At 41.2% G+C, this 20,295-nt stretch overlaps 1 protein-coding gene across 2 annotated transcripts in view; it reads left to right on the top strand.

Moving 5' to 3' along the window:
- Window positions 1-666: 666 nt before the first annotated feature.
- LMNTD2 (lamin tail domain containing 2) overlaps window positions 667-20,295 on the top strand; it is a 131,374-nt gene continuing 111,745 nt past the window's right edge. For both annotated transcript variants that reach the window (XR_012236687.1, XM_073606069.1), the window contains exon 1: window positions 667-822. Coding sequence is in view for 1 of the 2 variants with exons in the window: in XM_073606069.1 (XP_073462170.1) it covers window positions 766-822 (57 nt within the window). In the remaining variant the exon portion in view is untranslated. The remainder of the gene's footprint in view (window positions 823-20,295) is intronic.

Genomic DNA, 20,295 nt, shown 5'->3' with positions numbered 1-20,295 from the left:
AATCAGGGACAGTTGGGAGCTATGGTATACCCATGCTCTGGTTGAAGAAGTGTTTTAGTAGTATGATTGTTCCCTAGTGTTAGGTCTCTATATTTTACAACCTTCACAAAATTCAAGGATCTTCCTTTCTCCCGTATTGAATTAAAAATATAAGCAAAACTTTTTTTTCCCGTTTTGGATAGAGCAAGGGAGGGTTACAACCCCTGTCAGATTTTTTTTTTTGTTCACCTGTGTCCCATTTGGGAGATTTCCCCTCACTTCCTGTCCCATAGCCAAGCAGTACATGATAGGAAATCCCTGAAAATTAAGGGAATTCCTTGGGGACCCCTTGGAAGATTTCCCCTCTATTACTTTTTTGGGAACAACTCAAAATTTGTGATTTTCTTATACTTTGATTTTCAATGATAATGGTAAACATGTTAAATAGAGAGGGGGAAATCTCTAATACCTCTGTGCTCTATCCAAAAGTAAAAAAAAGTTTTTGCCTTTAGTTATACTTTAAAATAGACCCGGAGGGCTTATCACAGAAGGTATATGGAGAAAAGTTTTTTTTTTTTTTAAGGCTTTTTTGGCAGTAAAGCAGTTAAAGCTTTCCACACCTTGTAGCCATAGTATCAGATAACAGAGAAGAATGAGTGTGTTTTCATAGTGAATGAGGAGTTTCCTGCTTCCTAGTTGTGACAAGTCTCTGTTTACAACCAGCCTAGTCTATGGCTCATTGTTGTCATAGGGACATCAACAAAGTCAATAGGACTAAGGACAGCAATGAGCAAGAACATGGAGATAGGGGTGGCCCCTTACAGGACTGCCAGCTGTAGTCAGGTTAGTATCCCATTTTTTGAATTTGTATACGTTTACTTATATTACAGAACCCCCATATCTGATAAGGATTAAAATACCCACACAAAATATATCTGACTTTTGAAAATTGGTGCTCACATACTGATGACAAGTAACATAGATATTCAGCTACTGTATAATGCAGTCCCTATGCATACAGTCATCAGGTCTATGGTTCACACTGTTGTGAACTGAATGCTGATTTCCCCACATCCAATTCGCATAGCAGGAGATTGTGAGCCGGTTCAATCTCTATGGAGCTGGTTCACACATCTCAGAAGCGACTCTGGTGTGAATTGCACAGGAGTCCTGTGTGTCTTTTGATTAATTTCAGGTCTGAATGCAGTCAAACATTTGGGCTGAAATTGGACCTGAATTGGTGAATGGGGACGCAGGGGACTCCTGCTGTGAGCCACTCCGTGCTGCGGTGTGAACCCAGCCTCGCACTGAAGTACTCGAAAACTGCCCATAAAACGTTGGGTGTTTTTGCAGCATTTTTGCTGCACTTTTCAAGTGCATTTGTGGTGTTAGCAGGGTGTTTTTTTTTACAAATGACTCAAAAGAACCATTTCGCTGCGCTTTTGAAGTGCCTTTTAGGCGCTTTTCAGGTGCTTTTGAAGCGCTTCCTATTCATTTCAATAGACAGGGCGTTTTTGAGGTGCTTTTTTTAGTGCTCCAAACATGCTCCATATATGCTGCTTGAAGGACTTTTTTCACCGCCCCTCCAGCGCACCGCCCCAGTGTAAAAGCATTCATTGATCTTAATAGAAATTGTTTTTTTTTTGTGAGCTTTTCAGGTGCTTTTTTTTTTTTTTAGCACAAAAGCTCCTGAAAAGCACTTTAGTGTGAAAGGGGTCTAAAGCAAACCTCCTCACTTCCTCACTTCTCTCTTCCCAGCTTTCAAAATAAAAGACATGAAAAACCAAGATTAACAATAAAACTGTGTAAACTATGTACTATGCTTTACATACATTTTATGTTGTACATAAAGTATCAATTCACAAATCCACTTGAATAATTACAGGTATTCTTGATAGTTTTTGCAACAAAATATTCAGTTCAAAAATATAGTAGCAGTGTGTAATCATTTTGTTTATGCACAAACTGACAATTAACAATTATAGAACTCCACGTCCCATAATTCTGTATTTTAGCTCATGCATCATTATTTGATTCTCCACCTTAAATGGTGCCTTTTACTCCTTTTCTGAGTAGACTCCCTATAGAAACTTACTATAAGGTCATCTGGAGAATAGCAATATTTTTAGGAACAAACATCATATGATAATCTTGTGAACTGTCAGTTACATATAATACCACACAAACTAATAACATACCATGAGGCATTAGGATTTACACTGAGGCTCTAGGGAGGTTGCCAAAGGGGCCCATCAAAATTTTGCAATGGGGCTCCATGATCTAGATTAAGGGGCCTAGTAAACAATTATTGCATATATATACTGTGTGTGTATATATATATATATATATATATATATATATATATATATATATATTCACACACACGCGGTATATATATGCATTTTGTTGCAGAATAATTACTGTTCATGATCAAATGCAATTCCTCACTTTGTATGGAAACGTTACTACAAATGAATACTCAAGACTAACAGCAGGGGAGCAGTATGTGGCCATAGTATGTGTCCATAGCAGGATTGCCAACCTCACGCAACTTTTTTTTTACTGACAGAACGTGGAAAATTTACTGACGAAGCACTTTTTTTTTTTTTTACTGACACCCTAAAAAAAATGACAGAACTCCTATTAGAAACTAAAACAATCGATATTTAAACAGTATAAACACAATGTGTAAACACTGACAATACCTATACTGTAACTAATTGGCATGGTTTACATTTAAAAAGTAAACACAGCAAGACACATTATCAGCCACCCTGCTGGGATACAGTTGAAAAACAAGTTCTGTTATGCATGCCAAACAAAGCAATGGGCATGACCAGATTGCGTCTAATAGTGAGAGTGGCCTAAAAGAGGATGATTAACGGCTTTCCGACCGAAGGCTGTCATATGATGGCCAGGCGGCGCGGCTCTCATTGCGGGAGGGCGTCATATGATGTCCTCCCATTTAAACAGGGAACGTGCGCGATCGTGCGCATGCATCCCTGTTCCTTCGGTGGCGGCGTGTCACGGAGACACCACTCACCACCAAGGGGGGTGAACAGCCATTGGGCATGGCTGTTTACCACATGATCGGCCGTGACCCCACTGTGCACGGCGCATGCGCGCGATCACGCTGCACGTGCACATCGTTGGCGGCGTGTTCTCAGGAACACTGCTCATCACCGACGCTGGTAAACAGCCAGTGGCCGGCTGTTTACCCATGTGATCGGCTGTGATCCTTTCACAGCCGATCACTAAATGTCAACAAACTGCGGTAACGAGATGTTACCGAGTTCTCCTCCTCACACACCGATCGTGCATGAGAAAGAGATTGCGGTAACATCTAGTTACCGCTTACAGTGTTCACCAACACACTGATTCCCCCCCCAATAAATTGGACCTGTCATTACCCATCAAAGTACCTGTCACAGTTCATCTGAGTACCTGTCACAGTCCATCAAAGTACACGAGTACCTGTCACAATCCATCAGAGTACCTGAGTACCTGTCACAGACCATCTGTGCACCCGAGTACCTGTCACAGACCATCTGAGTACCCGAGTACCTGTCACAGTCCATCAGAGTACCCGAGTACCTGTCACTGACCATCTGAGTACCCGAGTACCTGTCACAGTCCATCTGAGTACCCGAGTACCTGTCACAGTCCATCTGAGTACCTGAGTACTTGTCACAGTCCATCTGAGTACCTGTCACAGTCCATATGAGTACCCGAGTACCTGTTACAGTCCATATGAGTACCCAAGTACCTGTCACAGTCCATCACAGTACCCGAGTAGCTGAGTACCTGAGTACCTGTCACAATTCATCTGAGTACCTGTCACAGTCCATCAGAGTACCCGAGTACTTGTCACAGTCCATCAGAGTACCCGAGTACCTGTCACAGACCATCTGAGTACCCGAGTACCTGTCACAGTCCATCTGAGTACCCGAGTACCTCTCACAGTCCATCTGAGTACCTGTCACAGTCCATATGACTACCCGAGTACCTGTTACAGTCCATACGTGTACCCGAGTACCTGAGTATCTGTCACAGTCCATCAGAGTACCCGAGTACCTGAGTACCTGAGTACCTGAGTACCTGTCACAGTCCATCAGAGTACCAGAGTACCTGAGTACCTGTCACAGTACATCTGAGTACCTGAGTACCTGTCACAGTCCATATGAGTACCCGAGTACCTGTCACAGTCCATATGAGTACCCAAGTACCTGTCACAGTTCATCTAAGTACCTGAGTACCTGTCACAGTCCATATGAGTACCTGTGTACCTGTCACAGTTCATCTGAGTACCCGAGTATCTGTCACAGTCCATCTGAGTACCCGAGTAACTGTCACAGTCCATATAAGTACCTGAGTACCTGTCACAGTTCATCTAAATACCCGAGTACCTGTCACAGTCCTTATGAGTACCTGTCACAGTCCATATGAGTACCCGAGTACCTGAGTACCTGTCACAGTCCATATGAGTACCTGAGTACCTGTCACTGGCCTTCAGAGTACCCAAATACCAGTCACTAGGCCATCAGAATACCCGAGTACCTGTCACCAGGCCATTAGAGTACCCGAGTACCTGTCATCAGGCCATCAGAGTACCCGAGTACCTGTCACCAGCCCATCAAAGTACCTGTCACCAGCCCATCAGAGTACCCGAGTACCTATCTGCAGCCCATCAGAGTACCCGAGTACCTATTTGCAGCCCATGCCTCATAGAATATACGTTTGGTTGTTTGCTTTCCAAAATGGGGTCATTTTGTGGGTAATTCCACTATCCTGGTGCTCCAGGACCTTCAAAAGTGTTATAGGTAGGAATGAAATGAGATGTGTAATTTATGCTCCTAGAACGCCTGAAGGTACTACTTCAATATTGGCCCTTTGTATGTGGCCAGGCTGTGTAAAAGTCTCACACATGTGGTATCACCATACTCGGGAAAAGTAGCAGAATGTATTTTGGGGTGTAATTTTTGCTATATACATGCTATGTGTTAGAAATATCTTATAAATGGACAACTTTGTGTAAAAAAAAAAAAAAAAAGCGTTTTAATTTTTTTCCCACATTTTCCAAAAACTTTTGGAAAAAAATGAGCCGTTCAAAAGACTCATTATGCCTCATAGATTATACGTTGGGGTGTTTGCTTTCCAAAATGGGGTAATTTTGTGGGCAATTCCATTGTCCTGGTGCTCCAGGGCCTTCAAAATTGTTAAAGGTGGTTGAGAAATGAGATATGTCATTTATGCTCGTAGAACGCCTGAAGGTGCTACTTCAATGTTAGTCCTCTGTATGTGGCCAGGCTGTGTAAAAGTCTCACACATGTGGTATCGCCATACTTGGGAAGAGTAGTAGAATATTGGGGTGTAATTTGTTGTATGCATATGCTGTGTGTGAGAAATAACCTGATAATATGACAATTTTGTAAAAAACAAAAACAAAAAAAAACTTCATTTTGCAAAGAATTGTGGGAAAAAAATACAACTGAGAGTCAGGGATAAAGTTTTTATACTCGTCCTCATCTGTTTCAGAATGAAGTGCAGAATAGAGTTCATTTAGATCTTTTTGGAGAAACATAGTCTTTGTCAAGGATGTGTCAATGAACCGTTGAAGGAGTCCTCGGACACAGGGAATGCAACAGCAACCACACAGGATCAGTACTGTGGCTGCCATCACTATTCTCACCAGTTCACCCCATTTACCGAATCATGTCTCAAAGGGTCCAGCCAGAGGATCTTCCATGCCAGAGTTTTCTGCTAGTTCTTCGGACAGCATCTGTAATTCTTGCAGGGCCTTCATTATGCTCCCATCGGGGGCTGTATTGTTAGGAATGAAGGTGCAACAAAAGGTTCCAAACATCTTGCACACCCCTTCCTTCTCTGCCAACAGCATATCAAGAGCAATACGATTCTGCCAGGCTGTCAATGAGGTTGCATCTAGTTGGCTGGCTACTCCTTTAAGGGCATCTCTGGTATAGTTCACAAACCTTTGCTGGTTGTAGTAGATGTGGTTTATCCAATTGACATTCTTGTTAGGTTGAATCCACAAAAAGATGGAGGTGAATACGGCGGATATCTGGTCTTGTGCTTTGAATTCATCAGGGACTCCTCGCGGTACTCCGATGGAATCAATGTAGACTCGATTGTCAAACGATCCTTGCGGTGCATTCCTTTTCATTCGGAAATGCTGTTTCTTCAACTTTGGCAACTTTATCTCATCACCTACAGGTATCATATAAAAGGCAAGAAGCAAATGGGTTAAAGCACAGCTCCCTTTCCATCTAGGAGGGAGTTTGATCCTAAGTTTAATATCCCCGCACATCCACCATACATCAGCTAATTGTTTCTTTTGGTTTTGAAACCAATCCTACTGGTATGGTGGCTCATTATTTGATATATTTTGTATGCAGTAAGTCGTGGGTAAGTTTCCTACCTGCTGTCCATTATCCTTGCTGCTGACAAAGCAGGTGAAATTCCCTGGGACCGCTCTAACAGAGGGGGGTATACTCCGCATCTTAGTGGTTGAATATAATTTCTGCTCTTTTGTACATTCAGTATTTGTGAAATTTTCCTTGAACATTCTTATTATACATGGCAGGTTTGTTTTGTCAGTTAGGAAAGGAACAGTCGCTAGCTGGGGTCATGAGTTGATACTGTACATGAGATACAATTCCCCAGCCCCTTGGTCTTGGTTGTCCATCTTACCCACTCATTTTTATCTCCAAACCCTGTTTCTATACTTAACTGCTCTTTATAGGTGAAGTTAGCTTCGAACAGGTTTGGACGTGGCTTTATTAGTGGCATGCTGGTGACTGAGGGCACAACTTGTCCTTTTCTGAGTACTTGAATCCGTATGGTCCCCACTGCATCTTTTCCCAGGGGTATATGTATTCCTAGCCCATAGGTTCCCGAATCCTCCCTCTTTGCATCTCTCAAAGCTAATAACAATTGGTTAGAGCCCTTCCCCGGTGGTGATAGTTTAAACAATCTTAAACGATGGGCTAGACACCTCTTTTGTTGGGGAACCTGGGCTGAGGAGGTTAGGTAACCATCCAAATCTGTAGTCCACCATACCTCAGACCACAAAGAACAGGTGGCAGTTACACACATATACTTTTCGTAATCACTATATGTAAGTTCCCAGTTACGTGGGCATTCTATTACCTGACAGATATCAAATCGGACTGTGATGGGTCCTTTGTTTATAGTGATAATTAGGTCACCATTGGGCATTTTTGTCAGCTCTCTCTTCTGTACTGGTTTGTCCTGTTTTTGGGTCTTAGTGTTTAGATCCAAGAGTATTAGTACCAACGCTACAATGCTTCCCACTGTCATTATCCCTATTATAAATCTGCCTGTCCATGTTTTGGTAAAGTGCGCTGGTTCTAACAGTTGTCTTTCCCTGAGCTGTTTATCGCCCCTATGAGCCTGTATTGTGCCATGTTTCTTCACCGGGGTTGAGACGAGTGGTCCCTATTGGAGTCATGCCTCTTTGTAGCCAGACTTCAAGACTCTGTGGGCGTTCCCTGGTCTGGCCCTAGACTTTTTACCTTTTTGCAATGTGAGAGGTGTATCCAGGGTACTTTTTCTACTATTTTAACTGCTGTGGGTGTAGACAATAGTACCTGGTATGGCCCTTGCCACCTTGGATCTGACCATTGCTTTCTCTTGATTATTTTGATCCAAACCCAATCCCCTGGTTGGACTAGCATGTCCTGTTTTGTTGATGTATCTTGACCTGTAAGAGAGTTTGGAGACAAAACCTCCTTAGACATTAATAGTTTTCTCATATAGTTTGCAAATTCACAATACATTTCCTCATCTTCCCTAGCAAATGGCTTAAGCTGTGGAATATAGTATGTTCTCCCATATGGTATCTCATAAGGTGTCAACCCTTTTGCTGTGGGGGTTATTCTCATGCTCAGCAAAGCTATTGGCAGACACTGAACCCAGTTTTTTCCAGTTTCCTCCATTAGCTTCCTCAGTTTACTTTTTATAGTACCATTATGCCTTTCCACAGTATCTGCAGACTGTGGGTGGTAAACACAATGGTTCTCTAAGTCAATATTATACAATTTACCAATCTGCTGTATTGTCTGGTTTACAAAATGCGAACCACTGTACAAACAATTTTTTATAGTCATTTTTAAATCCATACGTTGTGTACACTTTATTAATCATCTGTACCATCCCCCCTTTTGAGACATGGGCCTGCCCATGACTCAATAAAACTACATATCTAAACAATGAGGTAGGCAATATAGGTTTACCATCTTTGCTTATATAAATACCTTCTATCTGTACTGCCCCTTTTGACAACCATTTTTGTTTCTCAGCCTCGGGTGCTGATTTTTGCATTTCTGTTAACCATGTTTCATCTATCACGCTCTGCATTTCTGCTGGTTTTGCAAGATAGGAATGTACTTATATCAATAACAGAAAATACCTTGTTCTCAGGCAGGAGGTCGTTCAGGAGGACATGGGGAGTCAGGCACTACTGCCACATCTTTATTGCTTGTAAGTCCTGAACGAGTCTCCAGCCTCCTTGTGGCTTCTTAACAGGAAACAATGGTGTAATACCCCTACCCTGCTTTTTCCTGACCACAGGATCCATTCCAACCTCTGCATCCTTTCTCAAAGGGCACCGTTTCTTGATGCAGTCTCACAGTAGTTTTGGGGGTGATATGCACTTCACTTGCTGCTTTAATTAGTCCTACATCACCTTTTCGTCTTGACCAAAGGTGGTCAGGGATGTCTTTTAGTGCATCCTCTTCCTCCCAGGTCAAGAGGACCAGTCATTCCTCGTCACAATGTCCCCCTGATAAGTGAACCCTTGGTGTACTTTGTGTGTTCCAATTGAGGCTACAAGATTGGAATTCCTTCGTTTTTTGTTGTTCTGGTGTCATGTGTATCCAATCATTTAACAAATCTCCCAACTCATACCATTCTACTGTAGTGCTTCAAGTAATTGATACATAGGTTGTAACTCTTTTTAGAAGCATAAAAAAAAAATCAACAAATGTTTAAGAATAAGAAAGTCTAAAATCACCAGACATAACTCCCTAAACGTGCCCCTTAGAGAGATACTGAGATGAACTGTCACAAAAGTGATTTAATGTTGTTTTTGCACATACGTGCAGACAGCTATTTCTAAAATGGTGGCTATACCTTCTACTCTCCTACACTCATACTGAAAGAAATACATTATCTTGTCTAACATGTACAACCTACAACTGTAAAAATCTTTTTAAGCATGACATTAATTACATTAGCAGCATTGAATTTATCTACAGATTCAAACTATGCTGGGACTTGTGGTTCCACAACAGATAGTACTCAGAGAGCAGCTACAACAATGAGCTATACACACAAATTGTATCTAAGCATCCAACAAGGGGAGAGATCATTACAGTCATCTGTACCATCAAAACGTCTAATATTCTTATGACTATAAACTTCAGTATTATTTATGTCATACTGAACCATCTGCCTATTGCAGTATTTCAGCAAGAAAAGGGGGCTAATGACTATAAAATAAACTAGCCCTCTTTTCAGTTTAAGACCTTATAATTGCCTACAGATATTTTCCTTCCAGAAGCAGTATGCTAGATACAACAATGTTGTAAATTTCCTTGAACAACTTTCTTTTTTCTGTAGTTTAAATAACTTCTAACTCCTCAGCCTATTCATGGAGCTATCTAGCTGAGGTGACTCTTTCTCTGTGTAGCTTGAATACCTCATCGGGGTGGAGGCAGGTGGCCATGCTGTCTCCCTCCCGATCCCAATACAGAGTTTTCAAGGTGATTCTAACCCATTAAAACTTAGTTTCTTTTCATAATTTATATTAGGTTCTGAAGAATGTTTAAAATACATTGTACAGTGAGAATTTTGCTGGACCTTGTAGTTCCTCACTTTAACTTTTTCTTCCACCTTGTTCAGGAGGGATTGTTGCATGCACCCAGGACCTACAGTACATAGATCCAAGCTATACTAATGATAAGGCTCATTGTTAGCCTCCCCTACATGTGTTTTGCAAGTACGGGGGCTCTCAGGCCCCCCTTAACTGGACTGGTATAACTGAGATATCAAGTGCATGCACCAAATCCCTGCCCAGCAGGTTAACGGAACATCGTTTAGATATCACATTTTTACATTCAGCTTTTTTGCTTATTATTGGCTCCTCTATAGGAAGATTTTCTGATACATCCTCGTCACACATTAACCCGTTTGCTGATTTTACAAAAATTGTACCTTTTTTCTTAACTCCTCCAGGCATATCCTGGGGATGAATCAGGGTCCTGCACACCCCTGTGTCACGCAGAAAGGTGACTTTTTTCCCTTTTACAACAAGTGTTTTTTCAGGTTTAATCTCACTCTATAAATACATTTCCACACTACATATGTCCAATACTTCAGACCCTTCTGAATTTGTTTCATTTTTCCTACATTCTATTTTAACTTGCAATCCCTGGCCAAGTGGCCTTTCCTGCCACACAAAAAACATTCACCCCTTTCTTTCCTACCCTCATAATCCTTAATGCAAGGTCTACGCTGGGAGTTTGAACTTTCTGTACCTCTTTCAGCAACATACACATCCGTTCCATCTTCTACAGCAAACGCCTTTCCTTTTTTTGCGTTCTTTTTAGATTGGAAATGTCTTTCAGCATGGCGTGCATACTCAATAAAATCCCGGAGCTTGCAGGTTCTATGATTTATCATATGTTTAGTGATAAAATTAAAAACCAGGGCTAGGAATCCCTTCAGGATGGCATTTTTTAGCTGATGTTCATATGGAGTGTCATTAACTTCATTTGCCGGGAACTTCAATCCCAGAGTGGTTATTAAACACTTCCATCGTTCTTATGATGTAATTATCTACTGACTCATCTTCCCCTTGTATGCATTGGTTAATGGCTGCCCAGTCAGCCCTTTGTACCCATTTTTCAAGATATTTTACATTATCTTTGCGTAACTCATACATGCACTTGGTATCATCATTCATTTCCTTTTGTTTCACACATTTCTGGCCCATTTTAACGTATGTACGGAGTAAATTAAGGTCTTCTCACACCGACACTTATACACAATGTTTTTGTCAACTCGCAGATCGACACAGAATTTCTTTCCTAATCCTGTGCTCTACTAAAAAACATTGGTATTCTTATCCTCTAACCAAATTGAAACAATTGTGAATTGTTCTTACCTTGAATCAGAATGGGTCTTTTCTGCCAATTCTTGGGAACCCATCACCTGATAGGAACCAGTCGGTCGACTGGCCTCTGTTGACCGTCAATTCAGATGGAGGGCTTTGGAATAAGGAATCTCATGTGTTCTGGGATTTCCCTGTACGGTAATGGTAACCGGTGGTCTGGTCCCTTCACAGGATTTTGAGTTCCGGCTCGAAGGACCAATTTGTGAGGGAAATTCACCTTAGACCACACTCTGGATCAAGTTTCTTTATTTGACTTGTACGAGGAGACAAGTTACAACAAAAGGACAGACATTTGCCCATTGGTTCTGATCTTTATGACCCGTGCAATAGGGCAGCATACATAGAGTTCAGCCTTATGGGCTCCTATCTGACTTGTCTGCCTAACAATTGTAAAACTTGCATTTATATACTTTTACAAGCCTTATCTTAGCCATCTCTCCTAGATATGATTGGTTGCTAAGATCTACATCAATGTAACTAACCATAAGCCTGACACTTGTACACTTGTCATACAACCAGACAAACTTATTCATTCCCAGAATTCCTACATGTTTATTAAAATGATTTATTTTGTTTATGGCTTTACCCACTAAAATACTTGTATAGAGACAATATGGCACCCAGTCATGTTAAATCAAACCCTCCTTGTCCCGATAAGACTTCACCAACTTCAAGGATAACAGATTTATGACTTTGGGAGAATTAACTTTTAATAACCCCACCTTATGTGTTATATGTCTCACTATATAATCCTATATGTATGTATTTTAACAGTTTTAATGAGGGCACAAGCAGACCTTTGTTTGACCCTATCAAACGTAATTAATGTACTGTACATAACTTTCCCATATTCCACATAATTATTTATAAACCACCTGTATAAGATAAACTAAAAATAATGCATACATATATAGTATATAAATATACAAGTGATCCTGCGCAACACCTCTAGCATAAATATAATTTAGAATCAATAAGTAAACAATAAATACAATAAAGTGAAAAAAAAAAGTATCCAGTGGTATCTATTTGAGTGTATATAGTAAAATAATAAGTAAAAGTCCAGTGATGATATTATAGAATAGTGAAGATGATGATAGTAATGGTAAAAATATATCACAATAGTGACTGGATGAAGCAAGTCCAAGATAGGGTGTATCAAAGATAAATAAAAGGTTAATAAGAGTCCAATAGTGATACTGTGTGGTAGGTAAGATGTTGATAAATAAACTTCAACAGAAAAGAAAGCAAAGAGTTGATTGATGATCTCGTGACTTTGTAATAAGCACACCACCGCTAAGTGCTCACAGAACTCTCACCTCAGCGGCATAACAAATATGCCTTAATGTATCCTCTGGGATGCGATCCGCGATTCAGGAACAATGGTGTTGTCCATTCATGCCATGGGATTACATCCTCTCTCAGTAGTTGGTGAGATCCACATGCAAAATAATTGAGCCTCCAATAGTGTGATACTGCAGATAAAATGGATTTATTGAAATAAAATAACCGCTTACACTGTAGTAATCACAAGCGCGCCAAACATAAACAAGGAAACGGCGTGACACGACACCCGATACGTCACTTCCGGTCCTCAGTAAATAATTCCGGTTACGTCCTACGCATTACGTCATATCACATGACTTCTTCAGGGAACCGGATTGGTTAGATTATCAGTTTATTTATATTGTTCGGGCAGGAAATGGTAGAATCGCCATTTTGTTGAAGACTAAGCGTTATCAAGGCGGCGGCCATTATCCATGGGATAAAAACATCTTGTACATGTAAATAAAGTTTATTGAGATTAAAAAAAAAGGGAAAAATACTGGCGTGTGGGAAAACCCAGTGCTGTTTAATTAGAGGAGGGAATAGTGTCGTAACGGACATCCAATACTCCCGTAAGTGATAGACTCCTCACATATAGTCTCAACCAGGGACGGATTATTAGATCGAACCGATTCAGGACATTAATACTACACTAACTATTCCAAAAAATGTATATATTCTAATATATATATATATATCTACATATATATAGATATATCTATATATATCTATATATATAGATATATTTATCTATATATATAGATATATATAGATATATATCTATATATCTATATATATATGTGTGTGTGTATCAGATAATGCATAAAAAATTATATAAATATATATTAGCCCATACATATGAGACCTGCTCATAGGTAAATGTAAAATGGGAAAAGGGTCGCTGGTTCGAATCCCAACCACGACACTACCTGCCTGGAGTTTGCATGTTCTCCCTGTGCTTGTGTGGGTTTCCTCCGGGTACTCCGGTTTCCTCCCACACTCCAAAGACATGCTGGTAGGTTAATTGGCTTCTGTCCAAAATTGGCCCTAGTAAATGAATGTGAGTTGGGAACCTTGGATTGTGGGCTCCTTGAGGGTCGGGACCAATGTGAGTGTGCGATGTATGTGTGGAGGGCTATGTAAATTGACAGCGCTATATGGGTACCTTAATAAAAATAGGGATAATTGTAGACATGCACCCACACTCACTCAGGTTGAACTGGATGGACTGGTGTCTTTATTCAATCTTACTAAATATGTAATTATCTCTGTGATTTATATGCATTTCAAGGACTCGAAACAACTCTGTGTAACTCTGAAACTATTCTACTTCTAAGGAATCTTTTGCAAGCATTCATAAATGATCTAATAGTATCTAATTTCTCTAACAGCTTCCATTGTGGAGACGTTTATAAATTCAGTAACGTTGAGGACTGCAAGCATACACAGGGTGCCGTGAAGAGGCCTTGCAGCTTACGCATGCATTTGCAAATGCGTGCTAACTAAACCCCTGTTTTTAACGCAGACTGTTAGACAGGTTAATTTGGTTGGTTGGCAGACTGGTTGGTGAGTTGAGCTGGATTTCCAGAGGCTGGTTATAGTGAGCCTTGCCGCTATTAGTGTATGGATTACTATTGCTCTAAATGTTGTAGTGTATACTGTATGTCCAAATTTAGGCCGAGTAAGGCGTTATCGACAGTTATAGCCAGACTAAATATTCAAGTTCAGTACAAACTTATGCTTGTTTATAAAAACTACTCCACCGTCACATTAAAAAAAGGATTACATGGCTATCCCATACTAGAACATCCAACTACTTAAAAGAGTGTAACTTGTAACTTATCCTGAAATTTTGATAGTACCGTTAAGCCATATATGTGCATATCTTTGATGTAGTCTAGCATCTTGGACCTACCTTTTCAATCGGATTTGCAAGTTTTATTTTCGTTTTAATTTTTTTAACCCACCATCTAGTTAATTTGGTGGCCTGTCCATGCCTACAATTTGAACCCATTAGGGGTAGACTAAATAAGAATGGAGTGTGGGACTTTAAATGAGGCAATTGACTTGTGGAGGTAGAATGGTTGGTAAACATTGTTTATTTGTAACAATAGTATGAAACAAGTAAAAAAGTATTTTCATATATATACATACACATGCACACATGGCATGAACATGATGGATACAAATGTTTCAGCTTGACAACACATGAGAAGTATTGAATATTGATGAAAGGTATAAATATAAATATGTAACATGTCATAGAGACGGCATTTGGCAATAGTATGAAAAATATCAATCTTAAGCATGATTAATTGTGTGTGTAGAGGGCAATCGGGTAATTTTTTTTTTGTTCAACTTGCTGGTCGAACAGAAAAAATAAGTTATCTATGGCCAGCTTTACTCTTACTAACAGGCAACTTCTATTTCAAAGACATTGCTCTGTGTCACCAATCATAAAATTAGAATCCTGTTCTGATTTTTTAAAGTGGCCCATGGTGACTTGGCCATAACCACAGTCAGACAAGGCATTATCCAAATTTAAAGCAGGGTTTTTATAACAGAAGAGATCCTAGTGGTCTGTTATTTCATAAATGCACAGCTCAGAGTACATTTATAGCACCGCTCTCGCTCTGTGTCATGTTAAAGTGATTTCCATGCACACACGTGGGAGTGATGTCACCACAGCCTGGCCATTCAGACGAACAGAGCAAACCCAGAAGGAAGGCCTGGCAAAGATGAAAGTGCCCGGGATCAGCTGGAGCACTGACAGCGCATCGCTAGAGGGCTTTGTTTAACAGGCAAGTCTGCCATAATGTGCTAATATGCTATACATTCTATCACGTTATAGCATAAACCACCTGGGGGCCTATTGAAAAAAAAAATTCTGAGTTTAATTCTGCTATAATCCTCTTCTGCAAGAAGACCATGGGGGTTATTTACTAAAGGCAAATCCACTTTGCACTACAGGTGCACTTAAAAGTGCAGTCGCTGTAGATCTGAGTGGAAGATCTGAAATGAGGGGCAGCTCTGCTGATTTTATCATCCAATCATGTGCAAGCTAAAATGCTGTTTTTTATTTTCCTTGCATGTCCCCCTCAGATCTACAGTGACTGCACTTCAAAGTGCACTTGCAGTGCACTTGTAGTGCAAATTGAATTTGCCTTTAGTAAATAAACCCCCATGTCTCAATATTATTTTATCATCGACCTAGTTCATGTAGCAGCTCTTTGTTCTCTCTGTGCCATCATCACCAAGCTTGCAGGGGCATCTACTGGGATCTCACTGTGCAATTACATAGGCATGCCCCCAGAACTACATTTCACATAAGCCCTTTTATTGTTTTGCTGAAAATTAAATCAATGTATGCATCTGGAATTTGTGTGAATCAAAGGAATAAACATAAGGGTCTGATAAAGGCATATCAGAGAGCTACAGGAAGTATTTAACAAACTCAGCTGTTCCAGACTAAATAAAGGGAAGTGCAACAGGAGATTAGAATGTGTTTACAATACACCAATGCCATTTGAAGGGTGAGTGAAGTGTGCAGATGTCACTGGCACATATTAAGTCGGGATGAAATGAAAAAAAAAACAACAACTTGTCTCTATTAAACTGAGGATTGATTATCCTATTGGACCTTCTGGTACATGGTATCATGGACCAGCCATACACAGAAAAAAATCATGGGCTCATGCAGATGCAAAGAATGTGCATATTGCAGATTTGTAATTGAAGGAGATAAATTAGGTTTGTCCTTGAGTAGGCTTCTCAAGTACACATCTAATGTGGATTGTCATACACAGGCACTAATTTACAGACATACATACCTGAGCCTGTGGAACCTTCTACATGGGAAATCAACAATGTGACCATGTTTATGATATAAGAACTTTCAATATGTGTTCACCTTAAGCAAGATACTTTTTTCAATCATAATTAGGGATGGGCCGAACACCCCCCATTCGGTTTGCACCAGAACATGCGAACAAGCAAAAAATTTGTTCAAACACGCGAACACCGTTCAAGTCTATGGAACATGAACATGAAAAATCAAAAGTGCTAATTTTAAAGGCTTATATGCATGGTATTGGCTTAAAAAGTGTTTGGGGACCTGGGTAATGCCCCAGGGGACATGCATCAATGCAAAAAAAGTTATAAAAATGGCCGTTTTTTCGGGAGCAGTGATTTTAATAATGCTTAAAGTGAAACAATAAAAGTGTAATATTCCTTTAAATTTCGTACCTGGGGGGTGTCTATAGTATGCCTGTAAAGTGGCGCATGTTTCGCGTGTTTAGAACAGTCTGACAGCCAAATGACATTTTTAAAGGAAAAAAAGTCATTTAAAACTACTGGCGGCTATAATGAATTGTCAGTCCGGCAGAACACATAAAAGTTCATTGATGAAAACGGCATGGGATTCCCCCACAGGGGAACCCCGAACCAAAATTTAAAAAAAAAAATGCGTGGGGGTCCCCCCAAATCCATAGCAGGGGTCTTAAAACTACAGCCCTCCAGTTGTTCAGGAACTACAATTCCCATCATGCCTAGCCATGTCTGTGAATGTCAGAGCTTTACGATGCCTCATGGGACGTGTAGTTCTGCAACAGCTGGAGGGCCGTAGTTTGAGGATCCCTGATCTATAGGATTGTTATAATGTTTGTTATCTCAGCCGGGATATGCCCAGAGGCTGTATTATATAACCCTTATTCCACACGAAAACTCAATAAAAAGTATTTAAAAAAAAAAAAAAAGCATTTAACCCTTTCAATGTGGAGGGGCCCCATTGCAAGGGTATTTTTGTTTGTTGTGCCTGGAGTTTGCCTTTAAATATTAGCCATATACATCACCTACTGATTATGGATACAACCCATTGAATAGGGTGAAGATTTCTGTCACAGATGCTTCACCCCATGGCTTCTTTTATTATACGACTGGACATTATTAACTTGCTGAGGACTCGGGCGTAGATAACAGGACTGTAAAGTACAGTTGCAAAGACTGCTAATGTTTTCTTAGTACTAAGGATGGATTCAAAGTATATTACACTAATGAAACTACCTTGGGGGTGAAATATGTTATAATATGTATTTTTACTAGCAAAGACAGGGCAGGCAACAATGTAATGGAGTTTTGACTCAGGACACCCTGGAGCTGAAGTACTGACATCTTTGTAGAATCCAATACATATATCAGGTCTTTTAGGCCTCCTACACACAGACAATTAGGGGCGTACACTGGATTCCAGCAGGAAGAATCAGTAGATTCTTGTGGTTGGGATATCAGGTGTATATAAACAGTGGCAGCCAGTAATGGCAGGCTAAGGCAGTTGTTGTTCACATGCATTCACACATGCAGCATTTACCTGCAGTTAGGGATGGATGTCTAAGCTTGGATACACATTTCTGCATCCAGCGGTGATCATCCATCCCTAACTGCAGTTAACTGCTTCATATGCGTTTATCTGAAGACAGCCACAGCCGTTGTCAGTTTGTCATTCATTCAAGCGTTCGCAGCTAAATATACAGTATGTACATCTTTACTACGCTTGTATATTCTTAGATCTTTGCAGGGGGTTGCATACAATTAATAATTTTATTTTGAGCTGTGATAGCCATAGAAAGAGTTTATCTTTGGTGTTGAATGTGCTGGAATATACCCATTAGCTTAAGCTCTTTACTTTTTTGTGGTGAACCTTGAACATTATTCACCCCTAGTGTAAATGATGGAGTTGAATGCCATTACTAAGTAGTACACGTGTTTAGGGCCTTATACATTCAGGGGCGTATACCCGAAATGTGTATTTAAGGGTGCCATAGACTTGGCAAGGCAGTGGGAATGGATGCTGCACCTTTGCTTCTTGGATGCCCTAAAATGTCAGCATTGGGCACACGTGAGCCAAACGCTAAGGCCCCTTTCACACAGGCAGATAGAATTCAGCTTTTAGCTGCGAATAGATCAAGTTATCTACCACAGCTAAACTCACACAATGCTTTCCAATTGCCCCATTCACACACTGCATTTAGCAACGGTTTCATTACATGGGGTTTGGTGCGGATAGAAAAAATAAATTTGACTGCGTCCAGGAACGATTTATTGCAGCTATCTGCACATAACTGCAGTAATCGCAGTGTACTATTTCTCCTGCAGATAGCAGCTAACCGCAATGTACAACTGCAAGTGAACGCTGTGCAGTGGCGGAATTACCAGGGTCGCAACAGTCGCAGTTGCGACTGGGCCCAGCATTCCACCACTGTGGGGGGCCCAGCGGGGTTGATCTTCACACACGGCTCTGAGCGGAGATTGTATGTCATAGAACAATAGCACAGAGAGACACCGGCTGCATTAATGTTCTATTTGTCGGTCCTCTCTGGCATGGATGAGAGAGGACACACAGCTGATCTCACGGCTCCCCCTTCTCCCCCCTCCCCTCTCCTCTGTGCTCCGCGGGCAGTCTAGTGTGAAGCTAAAGAGCTCACATTTCCCCCGGAGCACAGAGGAGAGGGGAGGGGGGAGAAGGGGGAGCAGTGAGATCAGCTGTGTGTCCTCTCTCATCCATGCCAGAGAGGACCGACAAATAGAACATTAATGCCGCCGGTGTCTCTCTGTGCTATTGTTCTATGACACACGATCTCCGCTCAGAGCTGTGCTGTCCTGAGAAGGCAGACAACACTGATGGAAATAAATAGCAGGCACTGATGAGCACTAATAGAAGGCACTGATGAGCACCAATAGCAGGCACTGATGGGCACTGATGGGCACTGATGAGCACTGATAGACAGGACTGATGAGCACTGATGGGCACTGATGAGCACTGATAGAAGGCACTGATGGGCACTGATAGAAGGCACTGATGAGCACTGATAGACGGCACTGATGAGCACTGATAGAAGGCACTGATGGGCACTGATGAGCACTGATAGAAGGCACTGATGGGCACTGATGAGCACTGATAGAAGGCACTAATAGACGGCACTGATGAGCACTAATAGAAGGCACTGATGAGCACTGATAGACGGCACTGATGAGCACTGATAGAAGGCACTGATGAGCACTGATAGAAGGCACTGATGAGCACTGATAGAAGGCACTGATGGGCACTGATAGACGGCACTGATGAGCACTGATAGAGGGCACTGATGAGCACTGATAGAAGGCACTGATGAGCACTGATAGAAGGCACTGATGGGCACTGATGAGCACTGATAGAAGGCACTGATGGGCACTGATGAGCACTGATAGAAGGCACTGATGAGCACTGATAGACGGCACTGATGAGCACTGATAGAAGGCACTGAAGATCACTTATAGAAGGCACTGATGAGCACTGATAAAAGGCACTGATGAGCACTGATAGAAGGCACTGATGAGCACTGATAGACGGCACTGATGAGCACTGATAGAAGGCACTGATGGGCACTGATAGAAAGCACTGATGGGCACTGATAGAATGCACTGATGGGCACTGATAGGAGGCATTTATGGGCACTGATGGGCACTGATAGAAGGCACTGATGAGCACTGATAGGCCACATTGATGAGCACTGATAGGCAGCACTGATAGGAGGCACTAATGTGCACTGATAGGCTGCACTGATAGGTGGCATTGATGGGCACTGATAGGTGGTACTGATGGGCACTGAGGAACACTGATAGGCAGAACTCAGGCAGTATTGATGGGCTTTGATGGGCAGAATTGAAGAGTACTGATAGGTGGCACTGATGGACGCAGTTAGGTGGCATTAATGATGGTGGTGGTGCTGATAGGCAGAATT

This window comes from Aquarana catesbeiana, linkage group LG11 (assembly GCF_042186555.1).
Source record: "Aquarana catesbeiana isolate 2022-GZ linkage group LG11, ASM4218655v1, whole genome shotgun sequence".
Taxonomy (NCBI): Eukaryota; Metazoa; Chordata; class Amphibia; order Anura; family Ranidae; genus Aquarana; species Aquarana catesbeiana.
Note: the sequence above shows the minus strand (reverse complement) of the source record. Positions and strands in the feature narration are given on the sequence as shown.